The following is a 23,660-nucleotide window of genomic DNA, read 5'->3' as shown; positions in this document are numbered from 1 at the left end:
TGAGCCTTCGTCCCCTACCAGGGGATGGCCAGGCTGACCGCCAAGGGACCCAGGTATCATCTCTAGGTCTAATCGTGCATCTACTGCAGCTGGAATCAGTGGGCTGCGAGGGCTTCGATGCTCTGTGAATTCAGCCCAGTGTGTGGACCTACCAGTTAGAGGTGGGATTGACAGCCTTTCCGCAGGGCTTTGTCACCCTGTGCTCACTCTTTGTTTTGAGACCTGGCATCAAAATTAAATCTTGGTGGGAGCAGGGAGATGTTGCTGTTTGACAGCACCAGATTCAAAGCTCAGGTGAAACAAGAGCTGGGGTCGCTGCTGTTCACCAAATGGCATCTCCTAGGGCCTCCTCTGCACAGAGCTTGCCATGGGTTGTTGAGAAACTGTCCACGTCTGCCCTTGGCACCTGCGGTGGAAGTTACTGCCCTAGGCACTTGCCAGCCTTTGCAGGAATGAGAAGATACTTGGCACTCCTTTTTTTTTTTTTTTTTTTTTTTTTTGAGGCACACTGATTTGAATCTTAAAAATTGCATGCTGTGCATTTGTAGGAAAAATACTTTAATCTGTTGGTCTGGAAATGCAAAATCCCCTTTGTACTAGAGAGCCCTAAGGATTTTTCAAAGGTGCTTGACTTGATAGATAGGTGTCTGTCAGCCTCGAAACGTACAAGAGGGACTGATTAATCCAGACACCATGTATTTGGCTGAGAAAGTTGCTACTTGACCTGTCCAACAAAGGCATGCTCAGGTGGAGGTGCTACCTTATTAAAATACAGAAAGATCTGACATTCCATAAGCATGATCTGTTAGGAGCTTAAACAAGAAAAATTAAAAGAAATAACTAGAGGCATGTGAAAAACCAGCTTTAGCCTAACCCAGACTTTCAGCTCTTTCGACTGAACAGAGCCTTGGGAATTGCCTCTACAAATGACTGGTTATATATGCAGTTCTGTTAATTAAATTTAAAAATTGTGTAGGAAGTCAAAAGATATAGCTACTTGTTTAATTAAGCTAATTAAGTCCCCAGGTAGCTTTTATATTTGCTTTATTCACTGCAAGTGTCTGGCTTGTTCTGTTTTTGAAGCCACGTCAGCATTGACATGGCTTAGAAAAAGGTTGTACTTTTAGGATGCTTACTAATTGTGCCTGTGGGGAAGAAAGGACGGAGCAGCAATGGGAGAAAGGATGTTCTGGTCTCCAGGGTAAATGCAGTCGTCTTTTGTGTCTGAGCCAAAGACAATAAAAAGATTCCCACTGATTTCAGTGTACTTCAGGCTTCCCAGACTGGATTATCTGTTGTGGGGAAGGGAGGGAAAAAATCTTCGAGACTTGCGTTTGCAAGAATTAATGCTAATGCCAGATGCAGTGTTGAAGATGTCTCTTCATCCTGGAGGTCCACCTCGTCCACTTTGTCTCCATTTTGGAAAGCGAGCGACTTGCAGGCAGGCAGCCACCCTTCGGATCTGCCTCTTCCCACCCACGGTGAGTTTTTCCACAGAGGCATGCCAGGCTCTCTCAGAGGCCAACTGACTATACCTGCTCTTCGAGTTAGTGGATGCTTCAGCTGGGTGTTGATACGTTGCCTGAGAGATTACCCTCCTTCTGAATTTGTTTTCCAAACCTCTTCCATTGATGAATCACGCGTGACCAGTTTTATGAAATGTGTGAAGGCTTATGATTAAGGAGCCCTGTTTCAGTCTCCCTGCATCTGTTCCTTCATTTGCTCCCGAACTAGCTTTTTTTGTAACACAGAGAAGAGGAGTTAATAACACCTGCCTAGTTGTCGGAACGATGTTAGTACAGTCCTTTTGTGGAGAAGGTGTGTGAGATGGTTGACTGGGGCCCCTCCTTGTGGGAAACCGATCCCTTGCAGCTCCCTTTGAAGTCACGCGGAGCTGCGCGATCTCAGCAAGTTCAGGCATGGGGCACCATGTGAGTGGTTTGAATTAGGAGTGAAGTCCTCCTCGGTCCTGTGTGCAGCCTCGCTGCCAAAGTGTTGTGTCTCACAATGGAAGCGTAATGAAACCGCGGCTGAACTCATCAGTCCTTACCTGCTCATTTCCAGCTCGCTTGCCAAAATCCTCCAGCGCTTGTTTTCTCTTAGGTACAGCTGTGAAGTTCAACAGAAGTTAAAGTGTATGCTTAGCTCTGGGCCAAAATCCTGTATTGTTCTTACAGATACAAAGGGGGTTCCTGAGCTCCAACAGTTGATCTTATCCACCCTTTGTGCTATGGGGGCATGTGCTGTCTTCCATTTCCTTGAACTAGAAGAGAGTGACGATTAAAGGCTTTACTACACTGATAAGCGTACTTTCCTCTCCCAATTAGCTAAAACTTGGCTAAGTTACCTCTAGAACAGTCAGAAAGTCGATGTTTTTCCTCCCAGTTGTTCTCTGGGGGACCAGGCTGAGGATGAAAGCGCCAGAGAGAGGGGAGGGTGATTACTGTTTACAGCTATGCATGCCAATGGTGTGATGCTGCACGCCAGCAGTTTAGTTTGATTTATTCGGAGATCAGTGTACTTCATAGCATTCGCAATATCGTGCATGCATAAAAATTCAGACTTCTCCTTTGCTTCTCCCAATACAGCAGGACTTTTCCCACTGCGGTGGATCTCCTACTGTGATACTAAACCTTCCAGGCAGAATCCTGTGATTCTCTAAAAGAAGTTATCCTGTGCCAAATAGATCGTGGCATTAGGAAACTTTTCTCTGTACTTATTACTCTTTGAATATTGTTGTCAAATACGTACAGATGGTTACGTTCCTGTATCACTTATCTCCTATATTATGATATAGCAGTTCCCCCTTAGCATCATCTGTGCTGCTGCCTTCAGGCTGTTGAGTTTCTCTGAGCCTCTCCTGCTTTCTTTGAGAAAGAAGATCAGCATCGGCTGCATTGTTGACCTAAACTGATTGCATGGTCTGCTTTGGACTTCAGTAATTCTGTCAAGAATAATACTGTGGCCCCTGCTTCTCTGTAAAAACATAGTTTTTTGCCTTTAAGCAGCCATGGTCAATGCTGGGAAGAAAAGAAAGAAAAAAAGTGAGAAGCAAAACGTGGCGTATGTGTGGTACTTGTGTTACACCCGCACTGCTGTTGTGAGGCTGGATCCCGAGGGTGTTTGCTGATGCTGGGATGTACCGACATTGCCGGAGCCTTGCTGGCACGCAGTCAGGGCCTGGGCCACCAGCCAGCCGTTGCTAGATAGGGTTATCCCTTCCATGGCTGGAGGGCCAGTCCTTTGGCAGCTGCTTCCTTTTGAAGTGCTCAAATCTTATTAAATAACAGAGTATAGCGAGAAGTCCTCTCAGTCTGTGAAAGTAGGTGCTAGTGGTAGAAGTTCTTTAGTGAGTGAAGAGATTGAAGGAGGGCTTATATTAGGAGTTCCTCCTTTTGGGGAAGAAGTAGGTACCACACTTCTAATTTGTGGGCATCTGGGTTCAGATGGTTATGGGCATATTTCTGTGTGCCCAAATGTGGCTGCAGTTGCTTGCTGCGTTGGCAAAGCTATCCCAAAGCATGTGCTATTTCTGTAGCTGCACCGCAAAGCGTGAAGGCAGTAATGAAGGTGTAAAGCAGGGGCAGGAACATGGGGAACCGAGCTGCAAGGATGGCTGAGGTTAGCCCTGGGGCCTGGGCTTAGTAAGCCGCTTGCTGTGCACGCTGGCTCAGCATGTAAGCATCCATCTGGCTGCACAGGCATCGTGGGTTGTGGTCCAGCAAGTGTGAGGAGCTCACAGGAGTTAACTGCCACCAGCACGAGGCCCCTCCATGTTGTGTGGCTGTTGTACGGGGGTCCATGCAATGGCGAGAGGAAGCACGTCCTGTCAGGTGGGTGTTGCTGTCCTGGAGCTGCTCGATCATCTGGTCTTGGGCAGGCTCGTGGTGGGGAGCAGGTCTGTAGTCAGACATTTTCCTTTCAGTTTTCTAGGTCAGAGATTATTTTCCATTTCACGTACGTTCCACGTATCTGGGAGTTGATCTCAGATACTGTGTTGGCTGCTACTTAGCTGGTCAAATTTCATCTTTAAAGGAGATCCCAGCAGGTCCAAAATCCAGACTTTTACCAGTGGTCTATTAATTTTAATTATTTAATTTCATTGTATCTTACCTGGTTTTTATTGCTGTTGCTATCAATTTAAGACCAGAGAAACTACTAAGACTGTCTGGTTTAACATCTTGTATAGGACAAGATTTCACTATCGGTGCTGTCGCCAGTGGGGTGCCAGTGTGCCAAAGTTTCAGCAGCTGCTGACATGCTGGGGCTTCAGTCCTCATTTTGGAGCCTTTCAGCTGTAATTTTTTATTAGATCCTGCTAACATGTGCTGTGAGAAGATCTTGAGTGTAGCTAGATGCTCTTTTATTGAGTGCTCTTGAACTGGGGTATAATATGAGCACGGCTGCTTATTTGGTGTAGGGGATTTGACTGGTCTTTAATCTTGGAGTCTGGAGGGGAGAGAGATTGCTTTATAACTCTCATAAATATCCTGCTATTACTTTCAGAATTGTTTCTGTTTTGTAAGACTATGCTACCCTGGGCAGAGGAATCCCATTTGCAGTGATGGAGAACAAGGTGTGTCACAGAGTTTGGACCAATTTTTGTTTGTGCCCTGTGTTGAAGGTGGATGATGCTTTTGTTGCATCTCCTGGTCTCAGCCCAGCTGCTGCTGTCTTGACAAGCCTTTGCTTTTAAGACTAAACAAAGGAGTGCAGGATTTGCTCCGTATCCCACCAGAGACCATGTATGTCAGAAGAAGGGAGGAAGGATCCTCTTTGTGAATGTGAAAGCAGGAGTCTAACATATCGCTGTGTATGGAAACTGGCAGAAAAATGATAAGCATTGAAGAAAGATTTTGGAAACCTAAGTAAGTAAGGATTTTCCCATAAAATCTGAATTCTTGATATCCCATAAATCAATTTGAGTGACTGTATATGTATATATATTGTAGATATTTTTGAAAGAACCATTTCTTTACAAAGCCAAGTATCTCTCTAGTGAACAGAAACTTAGGCAAAAATGATGCATGATATCGCTGGAGTTGAAGCTTATTTGGGGAATGTCTTCCATATTAATGGAGACAGAGAACTATTCAAACACGGCTTCCTAAAGCCAGTGTAGTAAGCAGCCCAAGCAAACATGAAAATTAATATTGAGTCAAAGCTAAATATTTAATTTAAATTTTCCCTGTGAGATTGATTTGGTGGGGTTTTTTTTGTTTTTTTTTTTTTTGTGGAAAATAGAGTGTCTATAAAATCAACATTTTGATAGGATTTTCCCAAGCAGTTCTAGCTTTGCTGTTTTGTATCCTATTCATAGAGATGTGTCACTTCTGGACTGCAGCTGGAGCCATGTGAATAGGATGTTCTCTCATCCTTTCTCTGAAAATATTTGCTCTGCTCGTCCTAACAAATTCCCAATAGTTTAAAAACAATTTCTCTACTTCTGCAACAAATTATAGGCTAGAGAAACGTACGGTGATGGTGTGCGCTGTCTTTGCTTCCCCCTCACTTACCCCAAAAGATTGTTTTCTCTCTGCTCATGTTAGTGAAGCTGCGGTTAGCATCCCTAGGAGTGGAGGTGCCAGCAGAAAGCGCTGCTATACTTTAACACTGCAGAGTCAGCCCGGTTTGGACACCTTCTTCCCCCACTTACAGCCATGCAGATAGTTTCTGTCCATTTGTAGCATGGCTGTTTGGCTCCTCCATTAGATATATAGAGTTCAGCTTTCTCTTTTACCTGTATCTTAATGGTATTCCCTTAGAAAGACCGGTTGGTGCATAGCAGGGTTTTGCAAACCACGGGCAAATGTTGTCTGGATTAGTGGTGGTCCATACACTGTTGCTCTGGGAGCTTAGGCTTATGGTTAGAGGTTTATTTGAATGATGTGATATGCGTTAACACTGGAGAGGAATCAAAGTGTTGGCAGGATACATTGTGTGTTGCCCGAGAAAAAAGAGGGAGCCTGGGCTCATCATCCTTTCTTGCAGGACCGGGAAATATTTTTCTACTCTTCAGTGTGCACACCAAGGTGTATTAAATTCTGGGCACCTCTGTGATGAAACTCGGTGCTGCTGATGTAGAAGACTTGCTTCTATTTCTGCCAGACCAAGGAAAGGTGGCTGTACAAGAGCAGAGAGGGTTTGAACAATCATGTTTAGTCATTCCTCCAGAGAGCTCTATTTTCAGAATTTCTGTTCTGCACAGATTATCAATACCCACGAGGTGTGAAGCTCCTCTTTGCTAATTTTAACCTTGCAATTTGGGGGTGTATGGGGGGGTGTCTTATTTTTGTGAGGGGTTTTTTGTTGTTTTTTGGTTTGTTTTTTGTGGTCTTTTTTTTTTTTTTTTTTTTTGAAGTGAGATTGCTGTGTGACAGCCTGACTTGAACTTCAGGGATCCTTAGCTGTGATTTTTGCTAAAAACTAGCTGGTGAACAAAAAAACCAAAAGCAAGACTTTAATTAAAAATGTAACTGAAAATGAAAAATCTACTCATCAAAAAATAAATACCTTCTTTCAAGGACAGGTTGACCGACACGGGAATTGAATCTCTGATCCCTAAAATTATGTTCTGTATCTCTATCTAATTTAGATTAAATGACAAAAAGTCCTTAGGTAACAGCACTAACAGTTTCCTGTTTTCTATGGTTTAAGGCCAAAAGGTGATTTATATAAGAAATCAGTGTTTACCCCAGCACCGATGGTATTTTGAGAGACTGAAACAATTTCAATGGGATACAATATAATAGGGAGGAAATATCCATATAATTCACCAAACAGATATGCATGGATCTTTTCAGAGAATTGCATGTGTTTAATGTTACTCGTGCTTCATTTATCTGACAAATTGGAACACTATTAACCATATTTTTATTTTTTTTTTCTTTAATGTGTATTTCCTCTAGCAAGGTTGAGATTGTTCAACAGTCAGGGCTCCATAAAACATAAGGAACTTGCTTCCTTCTTTTTCCTAGAAGTGCTGAACAATTTGAGCCATGGATGCTTGATTTTTTTTGTAAAATTAAGAGTGTGCATGAGGATATATATAGAGCTTCAAATATTATCAAATGCTGGCAAAATTTATTATGCAAAATCCCGAGAAGAATCTTTGCCTTGAAAAACAATCTTCTAATGTTTCCTTTACTTTTTCAGGTGGATTTGGAGCCAGAAGGCAAAGTGTTTGTCGTCATAACTCTTACAGGCAGCTTCACGGAAGGTAAGGGAATTATTTTGGCTTGTTTCCATTAAGAGCTGGACTCTGGTGTACGCTCTTGCCATCAGTTACCAAGCAGTATATAAGCGAATGGCATTCTTCATGTGGGCCACATGCTGTTGTGCGCTGGAGATTTCTTGGGTGACGGAGGAAATCTGGAAGGGGCTGTTTGTAACAGCTCGCTCTGTGTGCCCTCTGCTCTGCTGTTGTTCTCGTCTCGGAGCCAGGGAGCCAGTTCATGCTTGATCTGGTTTATTTATCTGAAGTTGTCCTTCAAACGGATTGGTTTTGTCACCTGTACTTTTTACCTGGATGCCTCTTGAAGGGCAAGCTAAGGAGCATGTAGAACATGTTTAAAATAGAACATGTTTAAAACATCTGGATGATTTTTGTTCCACAATGATTTGCATCTACTTCATGTGCATTTCTGTTTCCCGAGTTCACTTTGCACAGGAAACTTAAAAGTTTTTTAGTGCGACAGCTGCCCTGAAAAAGTATCCAGGTGGATTTTTTTTTTTCCTGTAACTATTTTTGATAGTGTGATGTTTTTAATTTCCCTGTTGTTTACTGTGATACCAGCTATGAGCGTGGATGTGAGCTCTGCTGGAGGAACCCAGTAAATCTGAGATGGGGCTCAGAAAAAGGTTATTTTCTTCAGACCTACACCATGGTTCTTATTTGTTTTAGCTGCGGCCTCAAACTGCATTTGTTAGGGGGTGTTTTCTGTACAGAAGCCAAGAAATGAGGCAGGATTTGCTCTGCTATCTGTTACCTGCAGTCTGGGGGAGCTGGATTTTTAATGCTTTTTCTTGTTCTGCCCCAGAAACTGGTTGCTCGGCACGAAGGCTGTGCTGGGGGCTGCAGCACAGGCAGCCCACCCTGCCATCCTCTGTCTTGGACGTGAGGAGGGTGCAAGCTGGAGCGGTGCTTGCTTCAAGGGTTATGGGGGAGCTCTGCTCTCCTGCCTAACAGTTCCCCTAGCTCCCACCTTGTGCTGGGTGCCCTGGCCTGTCAATGCCTCTGCCTTTGTTTTTCAAATGCAGGTTTGAATACAAGCTTGTGCTTTACTTAGATGCTTTTGGGGAGCTGTCTCGCTCTTGCTGAGCTGGCAGCCTGATGTGTGCTGGGGCCCAGGCAGCTGCTTGATGGGGAGCTGCTGCATCAGAGGTGCTGGTGAAACTTTTGGTTTTCTTTGGGTGGTTTGCACCCCAGGAGTGCTCTGCTCCTGGCAGGATGGCTGTGGTCTTTTAAAGCGTTTGAGCCCAATCCAGTCTGTAATCAGCTGAGCCATACCTGAGGGCCTAGCAAGGGTTTGCAGGGAGATGGTGTCCTCTTCTGCAGCAGCACCCCCAGCCCCGTGGCGTGGAAGCGGTGGCAGGGTTTGCAGACATCCTTCCCTGTGCGCAGCTGGGGCTGCTCTTACTCCTAGGGACCACGGGCAGGGCGTAATCCTGCTTGCAGGAGGTATGTTAGGGGGGAGATATGAAGCCTGGCTGGCTTTGACTCCTAAGGAAATGTATGGTCTTGGCATGATGCAGAAGGTGAGGAGTATCGCACCCTGGCACTGCAGCAGGGCAGAGAGGACCAGAGAAGTTCACTTACCATGTAAAGCTGGGCAGGCCATATAGCATCACTACAACTTCAAGTTCTTTATCTGTCAAGTAGGAATGCATGTTTTTCTCTGCTCCGGTGTCAGCTTTGGGGACTGGGAACTGCTCTCGCATTTATCCATGCGTAAAATGTTAACAGATCATTTGTCCTTTCTCCTCTAGGGAGATGCTCTCTACAACTGTGCTTTGGCAGGGAGACATGAAGATTACTTTTTCAAGACAATTTAGGAAAAGCTTTCTATTTGTAACCAGAGAACAGGGAGAGTGCAAAGGTGTGCTAGGGAGGCCTGGAGGACTTTTTTGCAGGTCCAGAGGCCATGGCTCTTAGGGGTGAGAAGAACTTTAGCAATTGGCTTTAATTGCCTATGACAGAGGCAATGATGGCAAGAGGGAAGAAGCTAGAGGGCTTTTACTGACCTACGTCCCAATTTGTATCCACGTGCAAGCGTGTCGTGCTTGGCCGTTTAAAGCAGGGTTGAGCAGGGATGGTGGGCTTGAGCATAAATCCAGAGTGTGCTTCGAACTTGTGCTGGTGGCTAAGCTGTTAAGGCATGTTGCTAACAAGGTCTCAAAGATGAGAGATGGAGAACTCAAATGTTTGTACCGCTACTGCTTTCCGAGGAAGATGGGAAATGTTGGAAATAGTTTACTTCTCTTTCCTCTGTCGTTATTGAGGATGTGTGGACTTACAGAAGAGGAAGATCGAAGACAGCTCTTGGGGTTTTTCTTGACTGGTTAGTCCCATGTGTGGTCACATTTAGCGTTTCCAAGAATAGTCATAATCCAGGGCAAGCCTGATTGCAGGTACTGAATTCTCCCAGTCGTTGGATAGTGGAGGCATCCGTCAGGGAGGGGTTTCCTTCTGAAAAACCATGAGGTCTCTCTCATAACATGTTTTATTCTATTTTTCTCTCTTTTTTGCTGGAAATGTGGAGGCTCAGAATTGTATTTGAAATTTAAGTTTTTTGGAAAGAAGTCTGAGAGTAACTCACAACTTGAAAGCACAAAAAGTGGCTTCCCCCTTGTTTGCCTTAATCTGGAGGGCAGGTGCTACCACATCCTCCCTGCTAGTTATAGTTAACGCAGCAGAGGCCACTTGAAGGCTGTGTGTGTCTATGGGTACACAGAGAACCCAACAATTAGTTCACATTAGACCCTATCAGGGTAGCATGTAGACCCATGTGGAGTTTCAAGCAATATGATGCTTAGGACTTTTGATCATTTTCTTGTGACTTATGAATAGTTAACTGTGTAGCTCCGGTGCGTTTCCTGCTCTGAAAAGGATCAAGCAGTAGTGACGTGGTGCTGCAAAAAAAGCCAGACTCCAGCAGGTAGAAAGAGCAACATGGCAGTGTCCGTAGACCGACTCTTCAAGCCACCCACATGCTTTTTTTAGCAGCTCTTGCCTCACCGCTTTCAGTAGACTGTGCGGACAGAAGGAGGACATAATGGAGTCAGTCTGAACCGTGGGGAGCATCTTCCTTTGAAAAGCTTCTGAGAGCTCCACTGAGCAAAGGTGGAGGGTCAGTGCCTACTGCTGGTCCTCATGCTGCCAACACGTCATTCATCTCAGAGAGGTTTTATGCTAAGCTACTTGTTTTGTTTATGGAAATAGCCAAATTCACAGGGTCTCAGCCACCATCATCTAACTCCAGTAAAGTAAAAGCCCAAGAAGTGGCTAAAGAGAGGGAGGAGGGAGGGTGGGATAAAAAGAAAAAAGCAAAAAACCCCAAAACCGACCAAACAAAAAAAGACTGGGATGTTAGGTCCACCTGAGACTGCATTATTTTGTTGCCCTAGAAAGCTGACCCAAAATAGACAGTCCCGGTGGTGTTGGCAGCTTGTACTTTCTTTAGCTTCTGGAGTGGTTGGTTTTTTTGTTTGATCAAAAGTTCTTTTGACCAAAAGTTTAATTTGGTTCTGCTTACTTACAGCAGGGATGGGGGAGAAGGGTGACCCTCCTGCGAGGGGCGCAGCATGTCCGACAGAAGCATTCGTGTACCGTCAGGATGAGGGCAGTATAGAACATGTACAGCTGGAAGGAGGTTAGTCCTTTGTAGGTTCCCGTCTGGCTCTTCTGTCCATCAGTGTTTAACCTGCTGTTTTGAGGCAGGGAAATATGCCTGTTTCACGTGTTAAAAATACGTGTAATTTTTCAGGAAGAGAAAGGAACGGAGCAATAGGAAGCGAGGGAGGTCTAGTGAAATTATCCCTGCCTATCTTTATTTTCTCTGCTGGATGGATTTGTTGCTGTGCTAAGCTATATGTGATTATATTAACTCCCCTCATTCAGCTGACATTTCCTGTGTAAAGCAACCAGTGCAAAATTAAAATGAAAATCTCCTTACCTCGGGAGGAGATTACCTCTCCAAGCATGACCGTGTCTCTGCTGACAGTGCTGGGTCCTGGTGGCCCCGGCACCTGGCTGGGGTGGAGGGAAGCACCCTCTCCTCCAGCCGTCTCCCTCATTGACCCAAGACCTCTTTCACTCCAGGCTGTTTTATAGAGAAGGTGAGGACTGACTTCTGCCTGCCAAACTTCAGGCATTGCTTAGGAATTGATTTTTTTTCTCCTACTGCATCCCTCTCTCAAAGAATTTTATTTAATCTTTCCTGGGGCTTCTTTATTTAACCTGCCTGATAATGGGATTTTTTTTTCAAGTCATCAAAATTATGATTTCTTTTTAAATTTCCTTATTAGTTTTACTCTGGATATTACTATGTTTGGGGTTTTTTTTTTCCACCAATGGTGTCTTTAGCATTTCTTACGTGTCTTTCTCTTTGTGTCTCCTTGCCCCTTTCTCCTTTTAAAATAACAGAAGTGGCTTCTCTGAGAGGTCTGTCTTTGCCGTTGACGTGCCTCATCCATGGACATGAGGCACGTTGTCAGCTGAGGAGCTGGGGATGGGAGCAGGGCACAGCATGCTGTGTGGGGGACCAAGCAAAGCTGTAGCTGTCAGAAGGCAGTTTAGCTCTGCCCAGCCCTGGGGACCACAGGAGCTGTGGTTTAGCTGAACTGTTAGTGTCCTGCCTCCCTCCCTGTGACGACCCATGTCTGTGCCAGGATCTCTGAGATAATCCACAAGATCTCAACTTGGTCATAAGTCCCCTTTAAAGGAAAATTTCTGCTTTACTGCTCTCTAAAATGGGTAGTGCTGTGTAGGGTGTAAAGCTCCTTAATGTTGTTCCTCTTCTCCTAGCCTTGGCCGTAGCCATTTCCAGGTGGGCAGCTTCCGAGTAGGGCCTTCTTCCTCACCACTCCTGGAAAGCACCTGGGAGCACCCTGGCAGGAAGACACCATTGACTGGGGGCCATTGCGGTTTTCCAGGGCAGTGTGCCCGAGTACTGTTTCTCTGTGCTCTCCCAGGGTGTCATCTAGGTCTCCCTGGCTCTGGTTGAAGGTGACCTGGTGCCTCTGAGGAGACTCTGTCTTTGGGGCTTGTGTTGTTCATAGCGAGTGACTCTGATGCTGTTGGGGTGCCCCATTGGGTATTGCACAGTCGGTGGCATGAATTCAGACCTGCTCTCCACTACTTGTCTCTCTTTGCTGCTGAATACCAGTTTCAGCCGTGAAAGGGCAAGCCATGAATGACCTTCTTCTTGGGCAGGGGGTGATTGATTTGAAATAAAAAGCCTTGCAATGAGTGTGGGTGAACAACTCCTGTTGTTGGTGCTTCTGGATACCTGTGAGAAGTTAGTAGAGATACTCAAGAGCAGATGATTGTGCATGGGTCAGGGTGTTTCGCTGCAGCGAGGTCAGAGTGGACACCAGGAGGCCCCAGGTATGTGCCTGAAGGACGGCATGAACCTCTCTCCCTTGCAATACTGAAGTCCCAGGGCAAGCTGAGTCCCCTCGCAGCTTTGCCTGCAAGGTGTGTTGCTGTGTCCTCGGTTTGCCGCCTCTCTTGCTATTTGCTCTAATTTTGAGCAAAGCTAATGAAATTAATACAAATTAATTATTTGACTGAATTAATGAATGAAGCAAGCCCTGTCGAAAATAAAGTGCTTCTATTTTAGTGCTTTGAACTCTTGAAATTTGCCTTTTTTAATTTTTTTTTTTTTTTTTACATTGTCACTCAAAGTGATAATTCTGGTTTGAAGTTCAATTTTAATTTCATCGTTGTGAGGTAAGTAATGGTTGTTTCTTTTCTTTCAGTGTCAGGAAAGACAAAGACAAATTTGAGTTCTGGGCAAGAAATAGAACAACGAGAATATTGAAAAGCCAAGTGACTTAGTAGAGCAGATATAGCACCCATTGCTAAATATTTAATGTTGGTAGGCTTTGCAGCAGCAAAGAAGCCTGAACCTGCCTCTAGAGCAGGAAATGCTTCTTTATTTTGCAACTGCCACATCATGTGTTTGGAATGGTTTGCTCTCAAGCACGAAGATTTGTAGGCTTTTGCTGTTGTTTTTCTTGGAATACATTTTTTTGGTAACGTGAAGTGGTTTTTGTCTTAAGAAATAGCATTTCCAGAGACAGGCATCAGTAAAGATCTGCAGCCTTAAAGTCTCAAATGATATATAGGCTTTGTGCTGAGAAGATCCTTTTTCTGTACTGTAATGTAGCTCCTCAGCCCCACAAAACTTCTATTTGCAGATACGTTATTAGGCTCTTGCATGAGAGGGAGAAAAAAGATGTTTACCAGTCCTCTGTAAAGTGCAATAATGACTATTTTCAGCCTGTTTTTTATAGTTAAGGGAATAATTATTGGAAACTAGGAACCAGGAATGAAAAATGACCTGTTCTCATCCCCTGGCTAGTGGGGCTACTCTTCTGTTTTGGGTTACTAGCTCAAGCAGGAGAATTTTAAGGCATGTAGTAGACACCGTCCAGAGAACCTCCTGATCTGAATAGGCAATATCAGTGCAGAGAAGGATAAAGAAAGTCTTACTATCTTTCGTTCACAATCTGATAACATGGAAGTCTTTAATGTCTAGCCTAAAGTCTTACGTGGCAGAGAGCAGCAGGAGACATGTTTTTCTATACCCCTGTATTTTTTTCCAATGCCTACACTTTTTCCAGTGCTTTACACTTGTCACATGTGTGCATGCTGCAGGCAAGGGATTTCCAGATGCACTCCATGTTGGTTCAACTCTGCGTTTCCAGATGGAAATAGGTCAGAACAATGTTGAATCCCATGGGAGAGAAGATACACCCTAAATGCACCTTGGAGAAGACTGAGCCCTTGCAGAGACCAGGAATGTCATCCACAGATGCTGTGCATCTCTGCGTGGCAGGCAGGTGAACTTCATTGGATCCCCAACCTTGCTGGAAGATATCAGTCAGGTTAAAAAGTAAAAGGCAATTCCAGAGGCTGATCTTGAAGTCCTGAGCAGGTATTGCTCCCCTGGGGATCAGACTCTGCAACCCTGCACTCCGACAGAGATGTGTCAGCCAAGCCAATGGGAGCAAGGGCAGCTCTATCCTTGTTAGGAAGTCTCCGTAAGTTAAGCATAAGGATGTTAAAGCTTCTCAGCAACACTGAAGATCTCAGGAGAGAGTTTCAAAGTCAGAGAGACCATGAAGAAGCTCTTGGAGATCCTTTTCACAGGGGAGGAGCCTTTGGGCGTTCTGAGAAATGTCCTTTGGGCTACGAGTTGCATTAGGAGAAGGGGCTGTACTGCATTTTCCTGAGCACTGCCTTTCACTTGCCCTGTTCACGCTGACAGTGGCATGAGAAGGGGTCACTGTAATGAGAGGCAGCCCAGCCTTAGAAGATAGACAAAGTGGATCAAGTTGGGGATAATGAATAATTATTACTGTTTATGGTAGGAGGATAGTGTGAGCAATTTTTTTAAGTGAAGCCTTCAAAATTCACATATTGCATTTCACATTTAAATATTGCCAAGACAACTAAAGTATTTTTGCACCCTGGCACTCTTATCTCTCACATATGCCTTTCCTCCATTAAAAAAAAAAAAAGAAAGAAAAGGCAAGTTTGGTAAATTCTGAATTTTCCACAGGAGAAAAGGATTTTAACAGGGGAAAAGAAAACAAACAAACAAAACTGTTTATTCCTGATTGCTGAAAGATCTAGGCCCTGGGAAATGAAGTGGTTTGCTCGGTGTTATGGAGGGACTCTAATGCAGAGCCAGGAGGTGAACAGCATCCCGGGCCGTTGCATTATCCACGAGGCCACCTTTATTTCTTGGAAAATGACCTATTTGAGCTCCACAGCTATTGCAGTATGTCTAATGCTGAGAGATTTTCGGCAGTAAGTCATGACTTGCCAAGATCTGCCAACTGCTTAGATATCCAGATGCTGTAAAAATGCAACAAACAGCAATATCAGGGTTAACTTTACTTCCTCAGTGAGCTGTGTTTTGTCTGGGCTCTGAAACCTAGATATAAATATGCAAGCTTTCAGTCTGCTCTGGGATTTCAGTGTTCCTGGCTGTAATGAGGAACAGAGATTTTTGCTTTATTTTAATGTGATTCCTGGAAGAAGTGACGGTGGTTCCCAGAGGAGCTTAAATCTATCTACTTGGCCTTGGAGGACAGCGCTGCGCTGGAGCGGCAGGATGGCAAATGTGGGCTGGAAGGAGCAGAGCACGAAGCCGTTGGAGGTCAGGACTGTGATCCTGTGGCCACGGATGATGACAGCAGCCCTGTCCCCAGCTGCTCTGCCCTGTGCTGGGGGATGCTGTTTCATGGCCATCTCCCTCTGCACCCGTTGTGGTCAAGGGCACCTAGATGATGCCCTGGACTGGGATGAAGGGGGGTGCCCCCATACATCAGCACATGTCATGGCTGCACCTGAATTTCCCTAGACCACAATTTGTGAGGTACCTGACTGATGAAATAGGTGAATGGCTGTCCAAAAGCCCCAGTAGTTTACCTAGGGTCACCCTGTAAACCTGTAGCACAAACTGGAGGAAAAAAAATACCAAAACACCCCCACTTTTTTTTTTTTTTTTTTTTTTAACCTCACCTCCACCAACTATCAAATTAGGCTGTGTCCCATTTAATATCCAGGTCTGTCAACTCTGGCTGCTGGAGGAGAATCCTAATTTAGGTGGTACCACCACAGGCAAGGGTTTTCCTTGTGTCTGGGTATCTGGCAGCCCAGTCTGTCAGGCGTCCAGAAGTCCTGTCACCTGGCTGCTGTATGGGGCAGCGCTGGACTCCGCGTGAGCAGATCTGCTGGGCCTGTTGGCATGAGAGGATGCGTGAGGTGGCAAGATGCTGTTGTGCCACAGTGCTTAATTACCTCAATTTACCTGGAAGGTATTCATGTATTGTTGGCGCTTGCTGGGGCAAAGTTCCCTCTGGCCCTGCAGACATGAGGAGGACCAGCAGCATCAGTCTGCTGCGTGTTGTGGATGTTGTGGCAGTCAATTCCCGCACCTCACTGGAGTAGGGCAAGACCTCATTGATAGCCAAGCAGAATGGGGTCTTCAGCCTTAGGTGAGCTGGTGTGGAGCTGTAGGAAGCAGAGCTTGTCTTCTAGTGGTGCTTTTGGAGGTGAATACTCATGCTTGCAATTTATATGCCCCTGTTTTGGGTTGTTCCTGAATGTGCCAGCTGAAATTTTTTTTTTATTATTTTCTGGAGTGCTTCAGCTGAAATGATTCAGTTGTTTTCCAGAATGAGATGCTGAATCAAAATACAGCTTTGAGCAAAGAGATCCTGATGTTGTTTTGCCAGTGTGACCTCAAGCTTGGCAGAGGAGAGAGTGGGAGGGATGAGAGCCTCTGCCGACTCCGTCTGCCTTCTGCTGTCTTTGGGAAAATCTACCCGTTTGTGATCTTCTGGGAGAAACCGCATGAGATCAGCGTGGCTGTGAGGGCTGTGAACACCACCTGCACTGAGCAGGTTCCCACCTCGGTGACTGTTCCTCCTGGCAACGCCAACACTGCTGGCCGTTGCAGATACAAGACTGAGGCAGTTTCATAATTGAGGGTACATCTGTCTGTCTGAAAAGGATGCTCTTGGGTTTCCCTTGGGCTGGCCTTGCGCGGGGCTGCTTCTGTGCTGGCTGGCTGGACTGGGGAGCAAATCTGGAGCAGGGGTGTGGGTTGGTTTTTGGGCCAGATCCGTCCTCTGGTTGAGCTCAGCGCTGGCCTGGGGTGCTGTGGCAGGGCAGGATGGAGGAAGGCAGGAGGTCTGGGTGAGCAGGTGTCCTGCTCTCCATGCCCTGTCTGCTGGGACACAGGGCAAGGATGGTGAATGGTGGAAACACTGGGAAAAGTCACTCAAAGAAGGAATAGAGCCATAAGAGTCTGGAAGAAGGACAGAGAAGAAATGTAAGGAGAGATAGAAGGAAGTAGGAGACTGGGCTGGGGAGTGGTGATGGGTGGGTGTGGGCAGGAGCTGTAAGGAAGAAGCAGCTTAAAGAAGCTCAAAGGGTTAAAGAAGGTGGGAAGGGGAGAATATGGACAGATGGATGGTAGAGGAGCTGCAGAGGACAAGGAAAGGCTGTAGCAGAAGAGTTGTGACCAGCAAAGCGCATTTCTTGCTAGAATCTGGAACCAAGTTTTTAATCCCAGAATCTCGGCTCTTTTCTGCCGTCTAGCTGTCAAACTTGTTGAGCAAGTGTGTCCGTCTGTCACTAGTACTGGATCTGCATAGCACAGCATAGTCCTTTTCTGTGAAGTATTCCCCTGTTAGTGCTACCCTCTCTCCCTGGACCTGTGTGTCTGAGTCCACAGCCGTGCTGGTGAACCAGGACTGTGGAGGGAGAAGGCTGCTCCAGTTGCAGTGGATGAACTTATTTCCAATGATAGTTTTCTTTGTTTAGAAAACTTAGGAAATCCTCTTAAAAACAGAAACCTTTCATTTGAAGGATATCACTAATATTAGAATATCAAACTCTCAAAAGTCAGGAAATGCTGAATTTTTGTGTCCAAAATTTGTCCTTCCTATATGTTCACAATACAGGCTTGCAGATCAGCAAGAACAAAGGCAGAAAGACGTTTCTTCTCCACCCTGCCCAGCTCAGAGTACTTAGGTGGTGGGTGAGGAATCTGGGGCCTCAGTCTGGTCCTACGCACGTTTTTAACTGCATTGTCTCTGGTCCTGTATTTCACTTGTGAATATGAGGTAAGGCGAGAAAAACAAGTCCTTCAGAGAAAGGGTCCAATGTTGCATCCAAAAGGGCTGATGATAAATCGCACATGAGGGCCATCGCACACCTTAGCTACAGAGGCACCCTGTGTCCCATGCGGTGGGCATGCAGGGCTGAGTCCCGCAGCACACACGGCTTCGGGCTGTGCTGTAAGGAGGAGTGCAGAGCCTGGATGCTAGGGACACAGACCCTAACAGAAGGCACAACGAAGTTTGGCTGATTTTACCCCCAGATTACTTTCACGCCCCACATCGTGCTAACGCAGCTGTTTGTGGGGTGCATGGCAAACCAGATTTGGGAACTGAAGCGGCTGGAAAATGACTATGTGGAAGGGAGTGCTGGAAGGAAGGCAGGGTGCCATATGGGGGGAGAACTGCTTAAGTCTGTCTAAGGGCTGTTGTGAGCATCAAACCGCAGGCTGGCTTTCATCTCCTGTCGTTTGAGCCTAAACAAATTCCCTCCCCGTGTATTCCTTCCCCATTGAGGGACTGGGGAAAAAAGATGAAAAGAGGTGCAGGTTTTAGGTGTCTCTCACAAGCTGTTGGAGACAGTGACTTTCTTCCCTCTTACCCACCTCTGCCTGTTTGTTAATTGAGAGTGAGATGGGAGAGCCCGCGGGGAGGCAGAATACGTACTTACTACTGCTGCTCTTACACCTGGTGGAAAGGGCCACCCATTTGCGAGAATAAAATTGGTTGGTGGTGCCGGTGGCTGTTACAGAGCTGGTGAAACCAGTGGGGTCCTTCCCTCTCCACATACAAAGAGATCCTGAGTCAAGGCAAGCAACACCCTCTCCATGTGGCACCCAGCATTTTTAAAGCTGTATATGTATGGATTTGGGACATCTGCTTTTGAAATCTCAGAAATGTATCTCAGAAATGGAGAAATATGTATTGCAGGGTGAAAACCCTTTTGGGGAGGAGATGGAGAAGGGGGATAGATTAGGTCTAGCGGTGTTAGCTGCATGGGAAGCTGTTGGGGACAGCTGTGTTTTCTGAATGCACCGCTCCTCCTGGCCTGCAGCCCTTGGGAAATCCCTCTGGGAAATAATAATGATCTGGCGGCACTAGGAGGGGTGCGGTGCGTGGCAGAGCAGTAGTGGTCTGTGCCATCTGCGGAACTGTTTTAGGACAGGCTCTGCAATGAAGCCAGCTGCGATTGCTAGCCTGAGCGCTTGAGCACCGAGTATTTCCTTGCTGCATTACTGAGGTGGGGACTGTCTTGATGAGAAGAGGTGCTGCTTTTTTGCAGATATCTTCATGGTAGCAGTAGGCTTGGAGCACAAGAGGCTGAATTTTTTTTTTTTTGACAGATGCTTTGCTGCAGCAGTGTCTTGCTCAGCCCATTGCGTGTGGGAATCTGCGTGGGAAAGTGACATGGTAAACAACCTGCTTTTTAAGGTTGTTGCAATTAGAGAACTTAGTAGCAAGCCGCCACATGGAAATCTCAAGAGTACTGGGGATCGGCTGTGTAATCAGAGCTGAGTATGTGGCTGGACCACTCGGGCTGGGTCTGTGCAACTGTTGGGTGACCAGTCGACCAGGAGAATCCAGGTGTTGCAGAGCGGTGATTCAGGTGCTGGTCATCCTCCCAGGTGAGCACAAGGCCAGTGCACTTCCAGGGACCGGGGAAAGGCTGAGGCATTGCACCACAGAAGTCGGAGGCCCCGACAGCAGAAAAAGGGGAATGTTTAACCTGTCCTACTTCATTAGATCTCCCAATTAATTTGTTACTGACTAGATTCCAGTTGTGCGTTGGGTTACAATTTGCTTTTCCACTGAGAGGTGCAGTGCCCCTGGTGAGGAAGGCTTGAGGTTTTGTCCCAGGGATGGCTGCTGTGTTGAGGAACATGGTTGCCATTTGTGGAATTGCTGCAAAACTTTGGGTCCCTCTGGACACAAGCTGCTTGATACTCCCATTTCAACTGGCTGTTGATCCTGGTGTCTTTGTGTGTTTTGTCTCATGTTACATAAAGAATATTTTCCTGGTCCTCCTCCTCTGAGACAGATGTTAAGCCTGTGTCTCTGGAAAATTGCACTGCCTAAACATAAAGGCGTGAATTTTAAGCAAATTTAGTTGAGTGTAAAACTTTGTGTGGACAATCTTGTTTTAATACCGAAGTGGCTGATTTTAATTCTGAAACTGGCCACATAGCCCAAAAGAAGGATGTCCCCAGAGCATCTACTTAAAAATAGCTTTAAACTGCATCTGGTTAAAAATAGGTTTAACTTGGAGCTCATGCTTCCCTGTGTGGGTAGGGCCTCCTAATAGCATGTTGTGATATCTACTACAGAGCCACCTACGGGCATGTGAGTTGCTGATGGTTGTAACATGCACGAGCCCCTAAGCGCTGGGAGCAAGGGAGGGTTCAGGATCTCCCTGCTGTTTGCCCAGCCTGCCAATTCTGCTTTTCTCGAGGATTTTGCACAAGTGCTGGTAGCTTTGACCTATAAATGCTGTCACTCCGTTAGTGCTGCTTCTGCTCTGTAGCCAGCGTAGTTTGAAATCTTCTAAAACTTATGGTGCAGAGGGCTTCTGGCACATGAATTAATCATGGAAAAGATCAAAGTTGCTTTGTTAGTTTTATTTTCCTGTTTTTAATGAATAATGTATTTAAATGGTTTCCTTCCCTAATAAATCACATCTCAACATTTTTCTCTTGAGTTTAATAGGTGGGAAGGACTAACAGGAGGTTTTACAATGGAAATTCACTTGCCTAAGCACAAGGAAATAATAATGATTATAATTGGCGAGGGGAGGAGGGAGAGGAATCAGTTTGTTAAGGCTTTAATGAGCAATGCAGTAAGAAGTACGAGGTACTAGTATTATTGGCACATCTTAAAGTAAGGAGGAGGATTGTCCCCATCTTATGATAAAATTGAGACTGCAAGCAGATGTGCCGTTCTGCCTGCAGCTGAGGAGAGGAGGTGGTTATTACTGCCTGTTCCTCCCTGTTTGAGTGGGTCAACTTAAATTTCTAATACTAGAGGTTTTCTGTGGGTTTTTTTGTTGCCTCTTCTTGCCCCAGATCAATGTGACAGGAGTGGGTTATGGAGCAGTTGCAGATGGAGTCATGCCGGCAGGTCAGAGATGGTAGGGAGGGGACTCCATCATGAGGAGGGAGCAGTGGGGCTGGGTTGTCTTTTTCGACCTCTACTGCTGCTGGAAGACCATGTTCAACTACAGCCAGAGGGAAGCATGTATCTGTTATCTCGCTGGATACAACCTGACTAATTTATCTTGCTTTTCCAAACTGCATGGGTATCGTGTATCTCCTGCTGGGTATGGGACAGATACAAGGTGGCCTTCCAGTTGCAGTGCCAGTCTGGGGCTCTAAGGGGCTCAGTTTGGTGCTCAGGTTTCTGCTCTCTCTCTCAAGTCCCTCCTCTAATTTTAAATAAAATCCTTCTCTCCTGGCACCTCCTCTTCGTGCAAGCTGAGACAGTTCTCCGCCATTATAACCCCAGCCTGGTCTCTCTTGCAAACAGAAGTATCATGAGGTTACCATCTCCAAATGAATGCAAAAACTTGCAGAGATGGAATGATAAAATGGAATGCAGGTAAAACCTTTCTTGCTCTTGGCAGAGAAATGAGCACAGGGTGAAAAATGGGGCTGTCCCCTTTCTTCTCTCACAGTGATGTGGCTGGAAGGAGAAGGGAGAGGGAAGTGGCTGTTGCCTTCAAACACATCCTCCTTGGCAGCCAGCTGCATTTCTGCAGCCTGTGGCCGGGAAAGCACAAATGGGCTGGCATGCAATGATCTCTGTTTGAGAACCTTGTCTCTTATGGCATGGGGTTGCTCATGTTCGCTGAAATCTTGTGTTATCCTCAGTATCCCATTTGCTCAGTTCATTGTTACTCACTACAGAAATGAATGGAAAGGCTTTTCCATTCATATTTTTCAGCCTTGTGCAACATGCTGCAGTACCTTGCTTCATAGCTGTCAACATCCACAAGCAGACGTCTGAAAAAATTTTCCCAGAAATAACTTGTAAAAGCAGATGTGGAGAATAATATTTTTGAGCTTCCCTGTGCATGTCTGAAAACCTGTGTGGCAATCATGATTAAAAGTCTATGCAAAATAACCTGTATGGTATTCATAACTGGTCTGTAGACTCGAAGCGGCAGCAGAATACTTGTTTTAAGAGTTTCTCAAGCTGTCGTCTTCCTCCTCTCTCATGTTCTCACAGACCTTATGCAAACAGATAAAAAGCAGCTATTCCTCCTTCAGCCCCAGCACTAGGCTCTACCCTCTGCTTTGCAGCCCTCTCCCCTCCTGCACATGTGGATGGCTCCCAGCGGCCACGTACTGGTCACTCCAGCTCTGCAGAGCTGTTCTGCTGTCCCTGGCACTGCTACATCCAAGTACAAGAGACTGTGAGTGAAGAAAACTGAACTCCCCCAAAAGGTCCTGGACCCCAGTTCCACACTGGTGAGGTGAACGGTGAGGTTAGCAGTGATGGATGGAGCAGAACGGTAGCTGGCAAGCCTGGGAAACATGGAGATGTGTCCCCTCAGCTTTGCTATCTCACCTACTGTTGCCACAAGAGCTTTGGCGTCATTGTGTAATTCTAGAAATAAGCCTATGATGGGCTTTTGCGGCAATAGCTGAGCATTGTCATGCTCACTAATAGTGTTGTGTGAACTTCATTTATCCTGTTCTCACTACTGCTGCACTGAAACATCATTGTTCAGCCTCAGTACTGAAATGCTGCTAATCACTGAGAGCTGAGGGTGAGAGCTGAGATGAATTCATGTCCTAGACCTGGCAGGAAAACAAGGAAGATGGATCTGCCCTACGTAAGCATTTGGACGAGAAACAGAGACCTTACCTTGAGTGCAAAGTTCTGTGTGATGTGATTCAGGGATGATTACGTGTTTTTGCATTTCCAAGACTGCTGATAATGCTGTTTCGTACTCATGAGTGGGAAAACTTTATTTTTTTGGATTCAGAGCGTCATTGTTCCTTCTTATTCTTGCAGACAATATTGACGGGTTGGCATCTTAAAAGATGAACTGTCCATTAACGTGGCTTTTCTGTGAAGTCCTAGAAGACAACCTAGTGCTGCCAGCACTAGCTGGCTCTTTCTCTGGTCTTCGTACAAAACTTTATTCAATTTCAGAGGGGAAAACGGCAGCTGGATCAAACATAAGTCCCAGCCTGTGTTTGATGTGCCACATGTTTGCTTTGCAATGAGCCTCCCGTGGGATTTGAACCGATCTGGTTTTGTGCACAGACTGGCAAAAGCAGCAGAAGGACAGAAAATTTGACGGACATGAAGTGGGAGAGAAACCCTGTGTGGTTAACACGATCTCTGCGGATGTGGCTGTTTTCCAGCTGGCCGATTCATGCATCCAAGTGACTTTTGAGGGGAACTGAAGAAAAAACTTCGCAGTAATTAGGAAAGGCAAGGCTTTCACTCTGCAGCACTGATACTAGGGAAGCAGAACAGTCAGCAATGGAAATACCACTTTGGGTCGTAGCCTTTAAATCCTTTTCCCTTTTCAGAGTCAGGCTGTCAGCCTCTTCTTCAATGCTGTGTTGTGTTTATAATGTTTTAATTAGCAAGGCTTCCTGTGGTTTTGACCATCTACGGGATTATGGTGATAAAACTCCTGGTTAAAAGATACCAAGCCTTTTTAAGGGATTTTTGTCGTAACATACATGTTTTCCAGCTTGGAAAATAAACATCTTGGTTCATCTTGGTTTAGCCTCTGTTTATATTCAGTAGGTGTGAGGAAGCCCGCTATTAGGTAAATATGAAAA

General features: G+C 45.7%; 1 protein-coding gene across 2 annotated transcripts in view; it reads left to right on the top strand.

Moving 5' to 3' along the window:
- The window catches only part of PRKCH (protein kinase C eta), a 120,912-nt gene that overhangs the window by 21,462 nt on the left and 75,790 nt on the right, over positions 1-23,660 (top strand). For both annotated transcript variants that reach the window (XM_050897102.1, XM_050897103.1), the window contains exon 2: positions 7,156-7,219. In XM_050897102.1, the coding sequence (XP_050753059.1) occupies positions 7,156-7,219 (64 nt within the window). The remainder of the gene's footprint in view (positions 1-7,155; positions 7,220-23,660) is intronic.

Source organism: Gymnogyps californianus, chromosome 5 (assembly GCF_018139145.2).
Source record: "Gymnogyps californianus isolate 813 chromosome 5, ASM1813914v2, whole genome shotgun sequence".
Taxonomy (NCBI): Eukaryota; Metazoa; Chordata; class Aves; order Accipitriformes; family Cathartidae; genus Gymnogyps; species Gymnogyps californianus.
Note: the sequence above shows the minus strand (reverse complement) of the source record. Positions and strands in the feature narration are given on the sequence as shown.